Source organism: Lotus japonicus, chromosome 1 (assembly GCF_012489685.1).
Source record: "Lotus japonicus ecotype B-129 chromosome 1, LjGifu_v1.2".
Taxonomy (NCBI): domain Eukaryota; kingdom Viridiplantae; phylum Streptophyta; class Magnoliopsida; order Fabales; family Fabaceae; genus Lotus; species Lotus japonicus.
The window spans coordinates 45944259-45962777 of NC_080041.1; the positions used below are offsets into that span (position 1 = coordinate 45944259).

At 33.9% G+C, this 18519-nt stretch overlaps 5 protein-coding genes across 5 annotated transcripts; 3 read left to right on the forward strand and 2 right to left on the reverse strand.

Moving 5' to 3' along the window:
• Window positions 1–511: 511 nt before the first annotated feature.
• Window positions 512–4604, forward strand: LOC130731867 (protein MICROTUBULE BINDING PROTEIN 2C-like). Its single transcript, XM_057584059.1, has 5 exons — window positions 512–721; window positions 957–1040; window positions 2691–2972; window positions 3681–3902; window positions 4325–4604. Exons 1-5 carry the CDS (start codon window positions 602–604, stop codon window positions 4493–4495), a joined length of 879 nt encoding a protein of 292 aa, XP_057440042.1. The 5' UTR covers window positions 512–601; the 3' UTR covers window positions 4496–4604.
• Window positions 4605–4729: 125 nt separating this feature from the next.
• Window positions 4730–6170, reverse strand: LOC130736770 (uncharacterized). The gene is given in 5 exon segments (XM_057588561.1): window positions 4730–4970; window positions 4972–5094; window positions 5096–5754; window positions 5756–6057; window positions 6167–6170. Coding segments are annotated over 5 exon segments (1176 nt in total). The 3' UTR covers window positions 4730–4882.
• Window positions 6171–6412: 242 nt separating this feature from the next.
• Window positions 6413–7666, reverse strand: LOC130736778 (protein BREAKING OF ASYMMETRY IN THE STOMATAL LINEAGE-like). Its single transcript, XM_057588569.1, has 5 exons — window positions 7636–7666; window positions 7166–7523; window positions 7054–7084; window positions 6761–6867; window positions 6413–6626 (listed from the first exon to the last, which is right to left on the reverse strand). Exons 1-5 carry the CDS (start codon window positions 7664–7666, stop codon window positions 6518–6520), a joined length of 636 nt encoding a protein of 211 aa, XP_057444552.1. The 3' UTR covers window positions 6413–6517.
• Window positions 7667–15477: 7811 nt separating this feature from the next.
• LOC130736783 (uncharacterized) lies at window positions 15478–16473 on the forward strand. Its single transcript, XM_057588575.1, has 2 exons — window positions 15478–16175; window positions 16382–16473. The coding sequence occupies exons 1-2, from the start codon at window positions 15704–15706 to the stop codon at window positions 16471–16473; spliced, it is 564 nt and encodes a 187-aa protein (XP_057444558.1). The 5' UTR covers window positions 15478–15703.
• Window positions 16474–16560: 87 nt separating this feature from the next.
• On the forward strand, window positions 16561–18306 carry LOC130736792 (uncharacterized). Its single transcript, XM_057588582.1, has 4 exons — window positions 16561–16626; window positions 16726–17549; window positions 17604–18123; window positions 18253–18306. Exons 1-4 carry the CDS (start codon window positions 16561–16563, stop codon window positions 18304–18306), a joined length of 1464 nt encoding a protein of 487 aa, XP_057444565.1.
• Window positions 18307–18519: the final 213 nt, after the last annotated feature.

Genomic DNA, 18519 nt, shown 5'->3' on the forward strand with positions numbered 1-18519 from the left:
GTAAACCTCCTCCATTAACAAACAAACGGTATGACCAACGTTGCAGACTGCCAGCAAAGTCAGGGACCATCTGTGTAATTAAATTAGGTGGGGGACTAAAATTGTGGAATTGGTAAATGTCAGGGACCAAAGTTGTAATTAAGCCTAGTTTAAAAAATTGAAGGTATATTTAATTTGTAAATGTTACTTATAAATTTAAAATAAGTATAAAAAAATATTATGAAGCTATGAATATATTTTTTAATTCAATATTTCCTTCTTATTATACATTGAAATCAATATTTTTTTACTACATATATTATATATTTATTTTAAAATAGTATTATTTAATTTATTACGGTAATACCGGTTAGACCACGGTTCAAATACGGCTGAACCAATGAACCTTGAACCAATGCCCTCACCGGTTTGATCACCGGTCCGGTTTTAATAACCTTGGATCTTATAATATAAGGCATACCAAAGGAGTACTTTAGACTTATATTTTTTTTCTTTTCAAATTCTTAGAGCAGTTATATTTCAAGCCCAGTCTTTCCCTCCCTCGTTTCTCGCCTTCCAGTCCTGCTTTGTTTGCGATGAGAAGCAGCGTTTGGAAGGAAAAATGGATTTGAACACTTGTCTTTCTTCCGAGCGAGACCTAGACAACTCGTCCTTCAAATTCGATCGTGTCCTCTTCGATGACCTCGTCCAGATTGTGCCTCTTGTTCACTCCCTCACTACTGTATGTAATCTCTCTCACTCCCTCGCCTTCAATTTCGCATCTCCATTTTTTAACAAAACCAACCACATACTTTTGAATCATACACGCTCAGAGATTATAATACATTCATGCAAAATGCTAATGCTAGTAAGTTTTTTGGTTCAATGAGGGATCAAAACAATTTTAATTCTTTTGGATGGATTTCTAGTTCAAATTTTTAAGCAATTTTGATTTAGTTTTCTTGAAATTTGATTAGGATAAGAAAGCAAGCAGTTCGTTTGCGCGTCGAGGTTCGATGATCTACACTAAGGCACCTTCAAAAGAGTCGTGGTTGGAAAGAGTAAAGACTCTTGTTCCCTCCCTTTGATTTGAATTTTGTTCACTTATCCTTTTCATTCTTGTTAAGTTTGTTATGATTGTCATCAATATAATATGGCTTTGTTTTGAATCGTCGGAGCATTTATATGCGGATGAGTAATGTTTCGTCTCTGGGTGTCTGGACACCCAAATAATAATGAGAGAGAAAGGAAGAGAAGATAAATAAGTAATTGATATGATATATAATGATTGTGATATGAAGAGAGATAAAGAAGCAAATTGAGTACGGGGTGTTGTTACCAGGGTTGTCGAATAGCGCATAGGGCGCGCTGTGAGGGCTGACTGCTATATGCTATTTGTCCAATGTTAATTAAGTATAATCTTTTGGATAACGTTACCAGATTTTTGGACTAATCTTGTAGTTACTTTTAATATGTTATTACTTTGGTTTTCATAATTTTTCCTGCTCATGCCATCTGCAATTTTTTTTTTGAGAAGACTTCTAAGTTTCTAACTCGGTAAAACATAGAATATCACATATCCTTAAATTGATATCACATATCCTTCAAGGACCAAACTCAATCCAATCTTTCCTGTTATTTAAAGACTAATTGATACCACTTAGCTTAGTAAAACATACCAATAGAACACATCCTATACTAGCAAAGAGATCACTAACCTGGTGCAGCAATCACCACTGAAATAGTAGCCAGCAAATGGCTTGAAATATGTTGTTCTACTATGATAGGCTGAAGTAACAACAAAATTTCTAAGTGATGAAGGTATAGTGAAATAGTAGCAAGGAGATCAAACAAATTCAGTGAATTTAGGGAATTAAAAATTGCAACTTAACCATCAAGAATTATATGGATACCACCAAATTTTGACTGCAAACCAATTTCTTGACCTGCCAGACATGAGGTTTCTGAGCTATATCTAAAATCCAACCACAGCCAACTTTCCCTGCCACATGAAAATTGAAACATCTCTCTATCACTTTAGGTGCTAATGCTATTGCACACTAACAAATTTTTTAAAAGCCACAAAGCATAAGCTACATATGGATGAAGCCTGAAATAACAGTATATAATGAAGATATAAGTGAGCCAAAAAATCATTAACAACCATCATGAAAACAGGCAAGCATACCTTTAGCACTACAACACCACCAGAAATCTTGGCTGTGGAAAACATAATGCTTTACCACTCTCACTACTCATAAGAGTGCTAACACTGTACTCTGTACTTGGAGAATAATCAGTGACTTAGTGCTCTTAATTATAAATGATTAGAATAAGAGATATGAAAATTAACTATGAAAAGAAGGAGATAGCTCATTCTAAGAAAATGGCAGTAAATTCTACCTACAAAAATTGAAAACATACCTAATAATGATTTGAATCTAGCAGTGCTGAAAATACTTGGAAGATATGGAGAGATCTTTCAATACAGAAAATGAAAACTTAACAACAAAATATACCAACTCATTTAAGAACAAAATATAACAGCATCTCATTATTTATGAACGAAGAAATTCAGATTGTTTATGTACAAATTTTTTAAAAGCCACAAAGCATATGCTATGCTTAGAGCATCACATTACAATTCACAACTGATATTCCTTTGTCACTATCATCAATCATCATATTAAATATTTTTCATCCCCTTCTAGATGAAATATTTAAAAGTCAGGAGCATAGGTCAATCTTTTCCTGCTAAAAAGAAAAAAGATCATGGAGAAAAAGGACAAATAAAAGAAGAGTACTTCTTAGTGAAAGAACAGGTGGAGGAACTGCAGATGAAGTTATTGGAGAAAGATGAACTTTTAAAGTCAGCAGAAAACTCAAGAAATCAGATGAGTTCTGTTAATGAGAAACTTGATGAACTGAAACACCAGGCTGCACAAAAGGACTCTTTGCTGAAGTCTACACAACAACAACTCTTTGATGTGAAGGTACTGGTCTATTTATATTCTTTGATTTATAATTTGGCAAAATTAGTTGCAAAGTTTTTTAGACTGTGATGAGGGTTCATACTTCATACCTTATGCTATTCATGAAGATTTTCACTTAATGCATCCACTTCACATCTCTTGAACATGACAACCATAACTGCGGTGATGAGTGCTGAAAATTGGATCCAAAAGTAGTTTTTGGCATATGGCCAAAACAAAATGCAAAGTCTAGTTTTTTTGGGTTCCAGCTTCTCAATGGCGTAGAATCAGTCTCTTGGAAAAATGCAAGGTAAGGCTGCCTAGAGTAGATCCACAAAGTGGGTTCGACCCCTCCCAAGAGCTTGTGCATTGATGGAGCTTTATAGTATCACGTTTGCCCTTGTATTTTAACTAGTATACCAAATGTCATCTAAAATTTTTATGGATTTATTAGGCATATGAACATGGGAAGGTTTCACAGTTTTCCTTTTTTCCATTCTACTGTACCATTCTCATATAAGTATTGTTTAGAATTTGGACTGTGTCACCACTGAAATTGTTAGTGAAAGTCCATTTCGGATTTTGTGAAACCTTAATCCTGTGAGATCAAAAATTCAAAGTGCATCAAAATTCAAAACTGTGATATTATAAGGGAAGCAAAATGCTCATTTGGAGCATTGTTTTGAAATTTCTTGACAGTTCTTACACAACAGGTATCGTTTTCCACAGATGATGCTTGCAGACAATCAAGCTGCTCTTGAAAAGATACAGTGGGAATCAATGATATCCAACAAGAAAGCAGAGAAACTTCAAGAAGAGATAGGTTCCATGCAAGGAGATCTTTCATCATTTACATTGCTACTTGAAGGCCTGACAATAACAGACAATGCTGAATACATTGATGATTATGATATTAAGCCTTATGTTCACTCCAATCACCTTCCTAGCATTGTGAGTTGATTCATACTTCTCTGACCAGTACGCGCTGCATTTGTTTTGCAAATTTCTGTATATGCTGTCATGATTGCAACAAAATACTAATTTTGATCATCTTCTTGGTAACAAGATAGATTTATCTCTTGTCAACCAATATGTACATCTTGCAGTAATGCAACCATGCATACATAATGGAAGATTTGTGTGTATTTTTTCCTGAGAAGCACGTAATGGGTGCAATATTAGGACTTAACAGATTACACAATTCTGTCGGGGTAAAATTAGTATATACAGTATACAGTGGCATTTTATTAGACTACACATTTGTATAATTTCTGAGTACCATTATTATTCAAAACAGTCTTGTGTGTATCCGCAATTATAAAATACTTTATGTTTATTTTCAGAATAGTAAACTTTTCTGTTTTGTTCAATAGGATGATTTGGACGAGATGGAAATGCATAAAATCGAAGAAGCAAGAAAAGCTTATAATGTTGCTGTTGCTTATGCGAAAGAAAAACAGGATCAAGAATCTATTGCTGCTGCTGCCAATGCTAGGTTACATCTTCAATCAATTCTTTTCAAACCCAAAATTTCCTCTTTGTAGTTTTACTTGTGTTGCCTATAAATTGTTTACTGTTACACTCTACGCCTCTACACATGCTTGTTGTTTGACATGAGCAAACATATAAATTCACAGAGCCACTAATTTTTCACTCTCTTTGGTTCTATTCTCTCATTTTATTTGCTCTCGTATACCTTTTGTAACCAAACTTCGATATGTGTTGGCATTTCATCAACCAACAGTTGTAACTCTCAATTTACCCTTTAAAGTGCACAATTCACTATAGAAGAGTAAATCCACAGGTTTTTGCTGCTTTCAAATGCTTCATTAATTGTAGTTACCATCTCCAGATTTTAGGATACCATCCATTAACTAACAGACATTTTTATTTAGGATACCAAAAGTGCACAAAACTAAACCACTAGATCATCATGACACAGTAAAGACAGACAATGAATTCAAAATTCCACTTAACAGACCAAAACAGCAGTGTTTTTCATGACCATATTCATCACCTCTGTCCTCTACTGTGAATCCACCATAAGAGATTAGTCAATGAGTTTCCATCATCAAAACCATTTAACCTTCTTATCTTCTGCAATGCACCTTTGTTGTCATAAAGTCCTTGCAGTGCATAGGCAACCCTTCCATTTTTCCGTATGCAAAGCAGGTAATGTCCACTTCACAAGCTCCTTCACAAAACCAACATTTGAGAACAGAGCTTCAGAAATAGGCAATATGGGCAAGACTTGAATACCAAGCCTACATTCTCTCCAATCAGGAGGAGCAAACCACAGTCCACTGTCTCTCTTGTTAGCCCATAGTACACCAACTACCTTGTTCCCTTTGGTAAAATCTGCTTCATACAGCTTATCTTCCTCTCTCACATGCCACCACATTTGAGCTGCATGAATTTCCAATGCTGCAAGTGTCGATCCAATCTCAACAAGATGGGTGTCACCATATGCCAGACCCATCAAGGCTGCAGAATAATATGCATTCACAGCTTCACTCGTGCTCTCTTGATTTCTTCCATCTGCAAACTCAGTTAAGCCTCCCGCCCAAGAGTGCAATTTATAAAGGTCAAAACACCTTAGACGTGTGTAATTCGAGTTTGAATTTCTGCTCAAGGTCATAAAATCTTCCATGAGTGAATAGGCTTGAGGCTTGTACTTCCTACCCCAAACTGGGTCAATCCTTGCAAGCACTGCAATTCCATAAACAAAGTACCCCAAATGATAATGATGGTCATTATAAAGTCCAAACCCAAAATCAGCACCAGTATCAGTAGAACCTTTTTTTGGTAATGATGCCTCCCCACTTCCTATCATATAGAAATCCATTCCCATTAAAAGTTCCATCCAGCCAGGGCTCAATGGTTTGCTTTAAATACTTCCTAACAGCTTGAATCACATCAAGGAAACAAGCCTCTTCAGCTATCAACGCCAACCTCGCTGCCCTTGCAATCAATTTCCCATAAAAGTATGAAGAAGTTGTCTGTATTGCAGATGAATTCAGACCCTTAACATCTTTCTGAAGGCCTGAAATAATTTCATCACGGGATTCCTCCTTATAAATTGTGGAGATTATATGGCTCGGAGTGCCTCCTCACTCAATGATGTTGTTTGGGTGGAGGAAGGGCCTCCGGGTCTTTTAGCTTTACTGCATGATGACTTATTGGCTTCAATGCTCGCATTTTAATAACATTTTGACCCATGTTAAAAAAAAAATTAAAATAATTTTGATTTTACATTGCCACAAGAAAAAAAGAGTACGACGTTTAGTCCTAACCAATTATTGCAATCATAAGCGTCTTTCTTTTGCCCGGGATATGTGGGCTAAATAATATTTTGTGTTACATTTGAGTTCCCTGACATAGAAAGTAAAATCTAAATACTATTATTTCTAGAAATTTTTTGCATGACTTAATGACAAAAAAAAATTAATTAAGAACATGTGATGTCAGGCTCAAATGGGCAACCTATGTGGACTTAAAATCAAAGTAAAAAAAAAAATTCTTTTCTTAATAATTGATCCTAGGGGAAAAAGAATATGCAGCAGATATCAGAATTTACAACACAGAAATCTCAGAGACCGAATCTTCTGCTTCCTTAGATGCACATCTTCTGACCTTGGCATTTGCACAGGGCTTCCAATCCATTCCAAGCCTAACCTGTAATATTCACACACAATAATAATAATAATAAAAATAACAATCATAATAATAATAATAATAATAATAATAATAATAATAATAATAATAATAATAACATAGAATTATAAGATAATAAAACAGAATTGACTTACACAGGGAATGCAAAAGAACCTCTGCTTCCTTCAGATTTATTTGAGTCCCTTAAATCTGAAGGCACCATCTCAGGTTCTTCAGTATCCACAATCTCTTTTTCCTCAGCCTACAAGGAAGTGGAAAACAAAGAAATAAGAAATAGCTTGGCTATACTAATGCAACTAACAAGCACAAAAACAGAAAAAGAAAAAAAAAAGTTAGTGGTGATAGCTTGCCTCTCTTGAAGGGGTCATGCAATCTTGATCAATATCCAATTGGTTTGAATTTAATCTTTTCTCAAACATGTTATCACCAACTTGTTCTGCATCCTCACAATATTCAAGCTGCTTTTCATTCCCATAAGAAAACATAAAATTTCAAAATTCAAAACATTATATACATTTTTAGTATCTAACCAAGCCAACTATGTGTAGATCAAAATTTGAGAATTGTGTACCTTTCTACTCACAGGCCTTGAGTTCTTATGCTTTCTATCAACACCACCATCGTTACGATCTTCGACAACATCTAATGTTCCATCTTCTCTAAAACTGAACACTATATAATCTTCTTCATCTGCTGAAAGGGACCAACTTGATTCATTTCCAGCAGAAAACCCTTCTTTATCCTTGTTGTCCACTGTATTGTTTAGCTTTCTATTACTGTTGCATTTTGGGCTTGGAAGTGGCAAATTCTGGTTATGGATAGGATTGGTGCTGCTACTACTGTCATTTCTCTTGTCAAATGCCATGTTTTGAGACGATGAAGCCAAATCATGATCATCTGCATATACGATTGTTTAGAGTAAATGATTATAACTTTGAAAATCTAAAATGTTAATCAACAAGAGAAGAAGAAGAAGAGAGAAATCAAATCTTCACATGAATAAGTTTACCTAAAGACATGAACTGCATCTGATCTGCCATGTCATTGTAATATTATTTGATTGATTATCTTTATTGGCCTTTGGGGGAGAATATTGTGGTAGAGAAAGGAAATGTAAGAGAGCAAATCAGGGAATTTAGGATTTAAATTTGAAAATGTGCATTTAAGGGAGTTACACAACCTCAATGAGTAATGAGTCCATTTGTGATTCTATCGAAAATATGAGAAATTTGTGGAGATTTAATTTGACAACGGTCTACAAATTTTTCTAGAAATTCGTTTACTTATAGTATTAATTAACATTTGTGGAGATTTAATTTTTTTATTAGAACGAAAAATATTTATTGTCTATTTCAATAAAACTTGCATTCTTAATAACTTGTTTAAGGGGCCGTTCATTTTAATTATAGGGACATGACATGATAGGTGAATGTTTTTAATTAAAAAAATTAATTGGGATTAGGAAGAGAGCTTACGATGAATCCATCACTCCGAGGCTATGCGTGATTTGATTATGGTTTTTTAATTTCACGGGAGTGTGAAGAGCAAATGTCTCTTTGATAATGTGGTTCTTAAGAATTGAACTCTCAACTTAACGACAACTTTTAACTATTGTGACCCGGTTCTAGTTGGTTTGATTCATGAATTTAACAAATTAAAAGTTCTAGATAATTTCAGAAGTTAAATCATATGTATGTGCTATTATAACTTCTCATAAAATGCACCAAAAAAATAACTTCTCATAAATACTAATTTTATAATTTCAATGATTTTAGGTTTTTTTTACAAAACTTTTAATTTAATATTGAAATTATAATTTTATAATTTCAATGTTTTTTTTGTTACATTAAAATTTCTATGGTTGAATTAAAAGTTTTGTAACGAAAAAGAATAACAAAAATTTGTAAAATTCATTCTCACTCTATTTCTTTGAATTTGAAAGCGGTAATTAAAAGACGTGTTAATTTTGAAGAAATATTATGTAGATATTTATTAAAAGTTTTTTTTTTTGAACTACTATATATTCCCGTAAAAAAAAACCTACTAGTTATTAAAAGCTACACTGATTTAAATGATGAGGCAAATTTTACGCCATTAGAAAGCTAGGAAAAACGTCTACAAATCTTATATTGAAATCAACCAATAATTTGGTGAAAATTTCAGTGAAATTCTATTGTCTCATGAAAGTAAAAAATTATGTTGATATATTAATCTATATATATATATTAAAGCAGTAACACTCTAAGCATGTCATTATCAAAAACCTCAGCTCCTGAATATTTTGTAATATTTTATTCCCTCCCCTTTGCATCACAACGTGACACGTGTCCCTCCATGAATATTATATTCATTTTTATTCCTCCAACCTTCATTTTCCTTCTTCTTCCACTATCTCCATTAATTTGGTCTCCCCCATTATCTCGGCATAAGCATAGAATCATTGAGTGTTTATTGTTGGTCAAATTTCAATGTACAATTAACATTAATCTTCATTGATTTTATCTCTCTTTATCCTCCCTTTTCTCATGTTGTTGAAAAAGAGATTATGAATCCGGTCCCTTTTTCATTTATATTCGAAAATGATTTAATTATTCGGCCTCCTTTATTTGTATTTCTACATTCCCTATGTATTATTTAAACCGCCCACTAAGTAATTAAAATAAAGAATATTTAATTTTAATTTCATCTATTTTATCTCCTTTCTTTTATTCTCTTTCTCCCATTATGTCTTCACGTTTATACACATGAACCCCTATTCCTTATTAACACAATATATTTCAAATTCATCATCCTCCATTTATTGGCTCAACATTCCATTCTCCATTCCCTGATTTTTTTTTCACGCCCCTTTAATGAATATTGAGACTTTGTGTTTTGATTTTCTCTATATGTGCCCAATAATTGTTTGTTCATCCCCCCTTATTTTGTTGTTTCCAATTCTTATTTTGAAATGAAAATTCAAAGGTTTCAACCCATGTAGAGTCTTCTATATAAGTAGTTGTGTTGTGATGTCCTCATCCACAATCCCTTCTGAATTAAGAGTTTATCTTCTTCATAATTTGTTCTTCATCCCCTCTTGAAATGTCTCTCCGAGTTGATGATGTGTCCAAGATTGATGCTTCCAAAGAAACTTGGGCCATTGTTGTGAAGGTTGTAAGGTTGTGGTTAACTCCAAGCTACTCTGGATCTAAGCTACCTTCATCGTTGGAGATGGTTTTGATGGACTCCAAGGTTTCATTTTTACCCTATATTCCTCAATGTTTATGGGTTTATGTTTTGAGAATCTTTTTTTAACGTCCTTTTTTATTTTTATTTAGGGTTGCAAAATACATGCTTCAATCCGGCGTACTTTAGTCTACCGATTCAAGAATCAGGTGCTTGAGGGTCGTGTATACCAGATATCATTTTTTGGTGTTTGTGAGAACGGCGGTGATTTCAGGACGACCTCTCATCCATACAAGGTTAATTTTCAAATGCATACCAGTGTTAGGCTTATGGCTAACACCCCATCACAGGAAAACCTTTTACCTTCATGCCTCTATCTGATGTTGTCTTCAAGGATCCTGACACATCCTTCCTCATAGGTAGATTTTATCTGTTTATTTATTTTTTGATATTTTATCTGTTTATTTTTTGATTCATTCTTCTTTCAATCTATAAATTATTCACCCCTTAATTTGATTATTGCTCTTTTTGTTATCTTTATACGTAATTTTTTTGTTATTTCAATTTTTGTTTTTTCTGTTAATATATTTATATATAGAATCGTTGTGATTTTGTTGTTATTATGTTTTTTTTTACATTATATAAACGTTGTTATGGCCCTCTAAAAGTTTTATTTTTTCCAGATGTCATAGGTATCTTGACTGGCTCCTCTGGTGAGCAGGAGTTTGAGAAGCATGGTAAAGTGAAAAAGAGGATCACACTAGAAATTGAACAGGAAGGGTATGTGTAAATCTCTACCATAATTTTGATTCAATTATCTTATGTGGTGTTTATTGATTTGGTTTTTTCTCTTTTGCTTAGAGTTCGTGTCGAGGCAGTTTTTTTTTTGGAAAATATGTGGATGAAATTGTTGGGCAATTGGCTTCTGGGGATATGACGAACGCTGTAGTTGTTGTCCAATTTGCGAAGATAAAACCTTTTAAAGGTTTTTTTTTGTTTTTTGTTTGTTTGTTCTTTTGTAAATCATTCTCCTTAATTAAATTCGTATGGCGTCCTTAGATTCTAACTTCCTTTTTTTTTGTAATTCACAGGGAGGCCTAGCATTCAAAACATGTATGGGGCAACCCAAATTCTTTTTAATCCTGCTATTGATGAAGCTGGTCCAATTCGAGAAATGTTTTTTGAGGCTAATGGCCCTGCTGCTAAGGTCATTTGCCAGCTTCAGGATTCGGCAAAACTATCTCCAACAGAGGATTTTCTAAAACAAAATGAAGGGAAAACCATTGAGCGGATTAAAGATTTGGCTGAGGTTTGTTTATTTTATTTTGTTTTTTATTTGTTGGTTTGGTGTTGATTTATAGTGTTTTTTCCATTTCCCTAACTTTTTCTAATTTCTTATCATCAGAAATCTGTTTGTGTTGTGTTTGCCACTGTTAAATTCATTCCTGATGACAACAGTTGGTATTACCCTGCTTGCAAGTGTAACAAAAAGGTGTACCCAGCTGAGGACATGTACTTTTGTGAAGCCTGTGTTCGCCATGTTGTTACTGCAATTCCTAAATACAAAATTCGTTTTAGGGTTATGGATGCTAAAGATTCGACAACCTTTGTTTTATTTGATCAAGAGGTCAACAACCTTCTTAATAAGCCATGTTCAGAATTGGTTGAAAAATGCCATAAAGTTATTTCAGATATACCTAAATCCTCTACTTTTCAATTAAATTTGTACTATTTTTTCTCTAACTAAATTATATTTTTCAATTCCAGGACCCTAGCGATTCTCAGGTTCCGTCGGAGATTATGAGTTTGATTGATAAGTCATTTTTATTCAAGATTGAAGTTGACAACAGTTCCAACACATGGTTTAAGCCATCTTATAAGGTGAAGAGAATTTGTTCTGATCCTGAAGTCATTTCCCAGTTTAAGAACGCAAATCCCCACTTAGAAAGCTCTCCTCCCTATATGCTTTTAACCACTCCTAGCTCAGAGAGTGTTGGCCAAGGATCTTCTTCAAGTTTTGCTAAGGTTGTGTACATCTTACCTGATTTTTTGATTTTGTTTCTTTCATTAGTATGGTTTTTTATCTAATTTGCTTTTTTTATGAAATTAGGATCTTAATGAAGATTTTAATGTTGCTGGTGGGTTTTCTTCAAACAATTCCCCTGCTATTGATATAAGTAGAGGTTGTCAAGAAGGTTCTATAGTGTTGGCTCCTGTTTCTGAACTGAAGATGCAGTTCGAAACCCAAAAGAAATCCAACAAGGGAAATGCAGAAATTCTACCTAAAAAAGATGTTAGAATCGTATTTGATTTTACTCTGAATGCATTTTTTGAACATTTGCTTAATATAATATAGTGTTGTCTTCTTCCATTACAGTATCTTGATGTTTTTAAGGCTTCGAATGGTGCTCCCGGTGGTTCTTCTACAGCCTGCGATCCATCTAACTTGATCAATGAATCTGCTGCTGTTGAAGCCTCTTCTAAATCAGTTAGTGGTGTTAATGGATCATCCCCGCTAGAAAATATTGAGCTTTCAGCAACTAAGCACGATGATCTGGTCCTGAAATTTCCTTTGCACTTTTTAGTTTCTTGAGTTGGATCTAAATCTTATTAATATTTTATTATATTGTCTTTCTAACGTTTAATATTACACCAATTAAGGCTCAGGATAAGGAGGTCAAAGTCCCACAAAAAATGAAATCAGTGGCTTCTAAAAAGAACGTTTCTGCTTCTTCTAAAAAGAATGTTCAGGTTTGTGTTATCTCATGTGAGAAATTTATTAAGATTTTAGTTACACCCTTTAATATTATATAAGTGTCTTATCCAATTTTTGTTTTTTTTTACTGCAGGACAAAGCTCTTAATGTTGAAACAGAGGGTATCATCAAAGATTGGATGTTGTTTCTTCCTTCCACATGAATGTTATCAACTTAATAAATTTTTTTCAAAATTGGACCTCACGCACATAATTTTATTTTATATCAATTTCAGGTAGAAATATTGAAATTCGTTTATGAGATATTGAATTCATATGTAAGATAAATTGGATTATTTTAATACTTTGAGTTTCTATAACAACATAACAACCCAAAATGCGAATTTGAGTTAATAGATTACTCTTTTTTTATTGGTCAAAATTTCTAAGTAATAACAGTGTTTAATATTATTTAATTCAAATTTTTGTATTTCATTCTATATAATTCCCTAATTTCCTATTATAAAAATAATTTTTCTTAAGTCCCCCCTCCTTCCTTAATTTGTTTCTATCTTTTTGGAAATATCCCTTATTTTAAAATTAGCATACGTATTTTATTGAAAATATAACATATACGTATCCCTTTTAAAAATAAGGGTTTGTTCTACTTAGATGGTATCCATTTTTATTTTTTCATGTTACACAAAACCTGTTTGTTAGTATATAGATTTTTATATTTTGTTATCAGAAGTAACAAAAAAAAATAGAATTTTATATTTAATTCATTTTAAATATGTCCCCAATTTAAAATGATTCATCTATCACCAATATATGATTAGTTAATAACTTATTCCCCCCTCCTTCCTTAACGTGAATTATCGCCCATTCATAACAGCTTTTTGTTAATTTTAAATCATGCCAATAATGAATCATATGGAAATATCAGATATTTTAAATACGATATTTTTATTTTAATTTTCCATTAGTATCATATCAGATGATTATAATGTAATTTTTATAATATTTATTTGTTTGGAAGTTAATATATTTATATTTTCTAGAAATATAAATAGATTCTAGGTTATAATACCCTATGAAGAAAAATAAAATTAATTTTTTTTTATTTTGTTTAGTTCCAATAATTATTTTTGAAAACCGTTGTCCCTTATTATAACCCACTTCTTTCTATCTTCTTATTCATCCTTTTGGATTCCCAAAACCGTTTATAATTTTTTGAAATACATTAACATCTTTTTATTATTTTAATGACTTCCAATTTCTTCTTTAAATTGGGTAGTGCCTTATAGTTCCTCATTCCCAAAACTATTGATAGCAAAAACGGTATGTAGACACGTGAAGACCAAAAGAATCCTTCCTTTACACCAACCTTTCATATGTGAACTGATGTTTTGTTCTTGAATCTAATCATTGCTCATTGAATGTGGATTGAATGCAAAAATTCATATTCCCAATCATATTCTTTTGAAAGGGTGAAATTGGTTAACACACGTGTAACCTTCACATTTTGCATGGAAACTCAACCACCATGCCATTTGATTCTTTCTCTTCTATATAAACTTCTCTACTTCATACGTTCCAATCACAACTTCTCCATATTTCTCAAAGTCTTTTTTGTTTCCAAAATTTGCTATGGATCCATCCAGTAAACCATCCACGCCTCTTTTACAAGAGTTTCTTTCCTGTTAGAAGTTGCTATTTAGAGGTAAATCAAAGTTTGCTAAATCCTTTCAATGTTCTTCATTTTCTTCCATTCTCTTCCTCTTATTAATTTTGCCTTTTTACAGAGGGAGGGTGAACTGAGTCGTGCTTACGTGAGGAAAAACATCAACAAGCTAAAGCCACAATGGGTTCTAATTGATGATGCGATGAAGCAACATACTGTTGGCTTTAACATGAATGAGCAAAGGCCTCGCCTAACAATAGGTTGGTATGAATTGAGGCAATTCTACAACTTGGAGGGGAATTGCACAATTTGGTTCAATGAGGTTGATGATTCAATCTTCAAAATTGATGTTCGTGATTCAAACCACAAGGAAATACAAGTGCCTGGAGGTCCTCCTCCTATAGACTGGAGCGTGGATCATGAGACTGATTCTCTTGGTGTTCTGGACTTTTATCCTGACTTTAGGTTTGCTGGACAGTCCTCTCAAGGCCCTCCTTTGTATCAGGGAAATCCTTCAACTTTTCCTCCTGAAACTTCTGAACCTATTTTTTTATCAGATGATGATCAAATTCCGTTTCAAGTGGGTGAAATAAATCTTGATGTTCCTGAACAAACTGTGGTTCAGGAAACTACCTATGAATTTGAATTTGATACCCAGATCACTCACGAGTGGTTCTCATTAAATCAAGTTGTGAGTTCCATTTAATTTCGTTTAACTTTTTGTGAAGGTATGTATACAGTAGAGTTTCAAAAACGTGGATTGCCACACGCGCACATTCTTCTATGGTTGAAACCCCAGTACAAATTGATAACCGGAGAGGACATTGATAAATTCATTTCAGCTGAGCTTCCTAACCCGCAGTTGTATCCAAAGCTTTACAAGGCCGTTTCCTCCTTCATGATCCACGGTCCGTGTGGGGTTATTGATCCAAAGTGTGCATGCATGGTTGATGGCAAGTGTTCTAAACACTTTCCCAAAAAACTGTACTACCATTGATGATGATGGTTTCCCAATTTATAAGAGAAGGAAGACAGGAATTACAGTGGCCAAGAAAGGAGTTCCTTTGGATAATGGTTTTGTTGTTCCCTACAATCCTCGACTTCTGATGAATTATCATGGACATACCAACGTGGAGTATTGCAATAAATCGAATGCAATAAAGTATCTATTTAAATATATCAACAAAGGCAGTGATAGGGTGAATGTTCAAATTTCAAATGCTGGAAATGGAGAATCGAACCAGGATGAAATTAAACAGTACTACGATTGCAGGTAAGTAATCACATTGTTTTTCTTTATTTTTTTTTAATTTTTTTTTACCCAGTTATTAAACTGAAATGAAATGGCAGGTATCTAACTCCATGTGAGGCAGCATGGAGGACATTTAAATTTGATATCCACGAGAGATGGCCGCCCGTGAAGCGCTTATCATTTCATCTTCCCGGTGAACAGTGTGTAACTTTCAACGACGATGAAGACTTGGAAAGCGTTGTTGAAAAATGTTCAACTAAAGATACTCAATTCCTAGCATGGATGAATGCGAATAAGCTATACCCGGAGGGAAGAAGTTTAACATATGCTGAATATCCGTCTATGTTTGTTTATAAGAAAGATAAGCAAGTATGGGAGCCAAGAAAGAGAGGTTTCTCCCTTGGTCGTCTTCAATATATCGCTCTAGGCATGGGCGAGGTATATTACATGAGGATTCTATTAACCAAACAGAGAGGCTGTGACATTTTTGCAAGTTTAAGAACTGTCAAAGGGGTTGTTTATCCAACATTCCAAGATGCGTGCGATGCTATGGGATTAATGGAAGATGAGAGGGAGTATGTTGATGGGATTATTCACATGAGTGAGATTGGTTCAGGGTCTTATTTGAGGCATTTGTTTGTAACGTTGCTCTCAACAAACGCTATAGGAAAGCCAAGAGAAGTGTGGGATAAGACATGGAGATTTTTAGCTGACGGCATTTTGTACCACAGAAGAAGGTTGCTTAAAATGCCAGGTATTTTTGCACTATGTTCTTATTAAATATATTTAATGACGTTTTTTTATTTTTGTGTGTTACTTGAAATGGGCATCGTAGAAGGAATCATTTCCTTTGCTATATCAAAGAAACAACCTCTGTACAATTGGATTTTATTATATAGATTACGTGATTTAGAGAATGTTTTTCTATATTGTTTTAAATCCATTTAATATTTGTTGCAGATCTTCAAATAAATGATGAGGATTTGATGAACTTATGTTTGATTGAGATAGAGAAGGTGTTGAGAACCAATGGAAGGTCACTTAAAGAATGACCTAGCTTACCTTATCCATCATTTTGTGAGACCTTTCGTTTTGAAAATCAATTTGTTGCAGATGAGCTTAATTACAATAAGGATGAAATGAACGTACATCATCAACAATTGGTCTGTTCCCTAACTTCTGAACAGAAAGGAGCGTATACCCAGGTAATAAATTATGATTAAAGCATAATAGAAGAAAAAATGAATAATTTCGATTATTATGTGTTTCGTATTTTCTTTTTGACAAATAATGTCAATTTACAGATATTGGATGCTGTTTCGTCCAATAACGGAGGATTTTTTTTCCTATATGGATTTGGCGGATCTGGTAAAACTTTTGTGTGGAATACCCTCTCAGCTGCGCTGCGTTCTGAAGGAAAGATTGTTCTAAATGTTGCGTCAAGTGGCATTGCTTCATTACTATTACCTGGAGGTAGAACTGCTCACTCTAGATTTTCCATTCCTATCACTATCCATGAATCATCAACATGTAATGTCCGTCAAGGTTCTCATAAAGCTGAAATGCTTCAGAAATCAAGTCTTATCATTTGGGATGAAGCTCCAATGCTTAACAAGCACTGTTTTGAATCTCTAGACAAAACTATGAATGACATCATGAAGACCCAAGCAACTTTTGGCCACGATAAACCCTTTGGAGGAAAGGCAGTTTTTTTGGGTGGGGACTTTCGACAGATTCTGCCAGTAATTTTGAAAGGAAGTAGATCAGAAATCATTTCTTCTTCTGTGAATTCATCATACCTATGGAAGCATTGTAAAGTAATGAAGTTAACTACCAACATGAGGTTACAACAAGTAGGGTCCTCTTCTTCATCCTTGGAGATCAAAGAATTTGCGGATTGGCTTCTTCAAGTGGGTGATGGCACGGTTAAGCCAATCGATGAGGATGATTATATTATAGAAATTCCCTCTGATTTGTTGGTGAGGGAGCCCGATAATCCCTTACTTGAGTTAGTCAATTTTGCATATCCCATTGTTGTTGCTAATTTGGAGAACCATGCATATTTTGAACAAAGAGCACTCCTTGCTCCCACTCTTGAAAGTGTTGAAGAGGTTAATAACTTCATGATGTCAATGATCCCTGGGGAGGAAACATAATATTTGAGTTATGACACACCATGCAGGTCAGATGAAGACTCTGAAATAGATGCAAAATGGTTCACTTCAGAATTTCTAAATGATGTTAAGTGGTCTGGTATTCCCAACCACAGAATTGTTCTCAAAGTTGGTGTCCCTATCATGTTAATTCGGAACATTGATCAGTCTGCTGGATTGTGTAATGGAACAAGATTGATAGCGAGCGCTTTGACACCTTATATCATTGTTGCAACAGCTCTTTCCGGTTCTAAAACAGGTAAACATGTTTATATTCCTAGGCTTAGCTTAACTGCTTCTGATACTGGCCTTCCTTTCAAATTCTCAAGGAGACAGTTCCCTATTACTGTTTGTTTTGCTATGACTATAAATAAGAGCCAAGGCCAGTCGTTATCGCATGTTGGATTATACCTTCCTAGGCCGGTGTTCACGCATGGCCGGCTATATGTAGCTCTATCAAGAGTAAAATCTAGAAAAGGGTTGAAGATACTTATAGTCGATGACAAAGGAGTAGTATCTAATTGCACTCGGAATGTTGTGTATGAAGAAGTATTCCAGAACATATGAATGGTTAGATTATCTATCTTTGAATTTGTACTTCTTTGTATAATGCACATTGTATTTAGCGTGCTGTATTTTTTGATCTACTTATTTAAAACATTTTTTAAATTGTTGCAGATTCAACAGACTTTCAATGATAATGGAGCAGCAAGCAACAAGTGGAATGCATAACGTTCATATGACATCTTTTTGTTGTTGATATATATATTTCTGTAATCATCAATCTTTGTTAGATTCATTCAATTTTTCATTGTTGTGTAAACGAATCAAATCTAATTTCAATTGTTATCTATGGTTTTGTGGTAGTTAATCATGTCAATTTCATGTAAAAATAATTGTCATAAAAAATTAGAAAAATCTTTCGCCGTGCAGCGCACGGGTAAA

Excerpts from the sequence above, each read along its gene's own strand:
- LOC130736778 (XM_057588569.1), bottom strand. The coding sequence starts at position 7,666 with ATGGCAGATCAGATGCAGTTCATGTCTTTAG. Across the intron at positions 6,868-7,053 it reads TGAGGATGCAGAACAAGTTG|GCTGAGGAAAAAGAGATTGT; the intron begins GTGATAACATGT and ends ACTTCCTTGTAG. Across the intron at positions 6,627-6,760 it reads GGTTCTTTTGCATTCCCTGT|GTTAGGCTTGGAATGGATTG; the intron begins GTAAGTCAATTC and ends TGAATATTACAG.
- LOC130731867 (XM_057584059.1), top strand. The coding sequence starts at position 602 with ATGGATTTGAACACTTGTCTTTCTTCCGAGCGAGACCTAGACAACTCG. Across the intron at positions 722-956 it reads TTGTTCACTCCCTCACTACT|GATAAGAAAGCAAGCAGTTC; the intron begins GTATGTAATCTC and ends AAATTTGATTAG. Across the intron at positions 2,973-3,680 it reads AACAACTCTTTGATGTGAAG|ATGATGCTTGCAGACAATCA; the intron begins GTACTGGTCTAT and ends CGTTTTCCACAG.
- LOC130736792 (XM_057588582.1), top strand. The coding sequence starts at position 16,561 with ATGAACGTACATCATCAACAATTGGTCTGTTCCCTAACTTCTGAACAG. Across the intron at positions 16,627-16,725 it reads AGAAAGGAGCGTATACCCAG|ATATTGGATGCTGTTTCGTC; the intron begins GTAATAAATTAT and ends GTCAATTTACAG. Across the intron at positions 18,124-18,252 it reads GGAATGTTGTGTATGAAGAA|ATTCAACAGACTTTCAATGA; the intron begins GTATTCCAGAAC and ends AAATTGTTGCAG.
- LOC130736783 (XM_057588575.1), top strand. The coding sequence starts at position 15,704 with ATGAATGCGAATAAGCTATACCCGGAGGGAAGAAGTTTAACATATGCT. Across the intron at positions 16,176-16,381 it reads AAGGTTGCTTAAAATGCCAG|ATCTTCAAATAAATGATGAG; the intron begins GTATTTTTGCAC and ends TATTTGTTGCAG.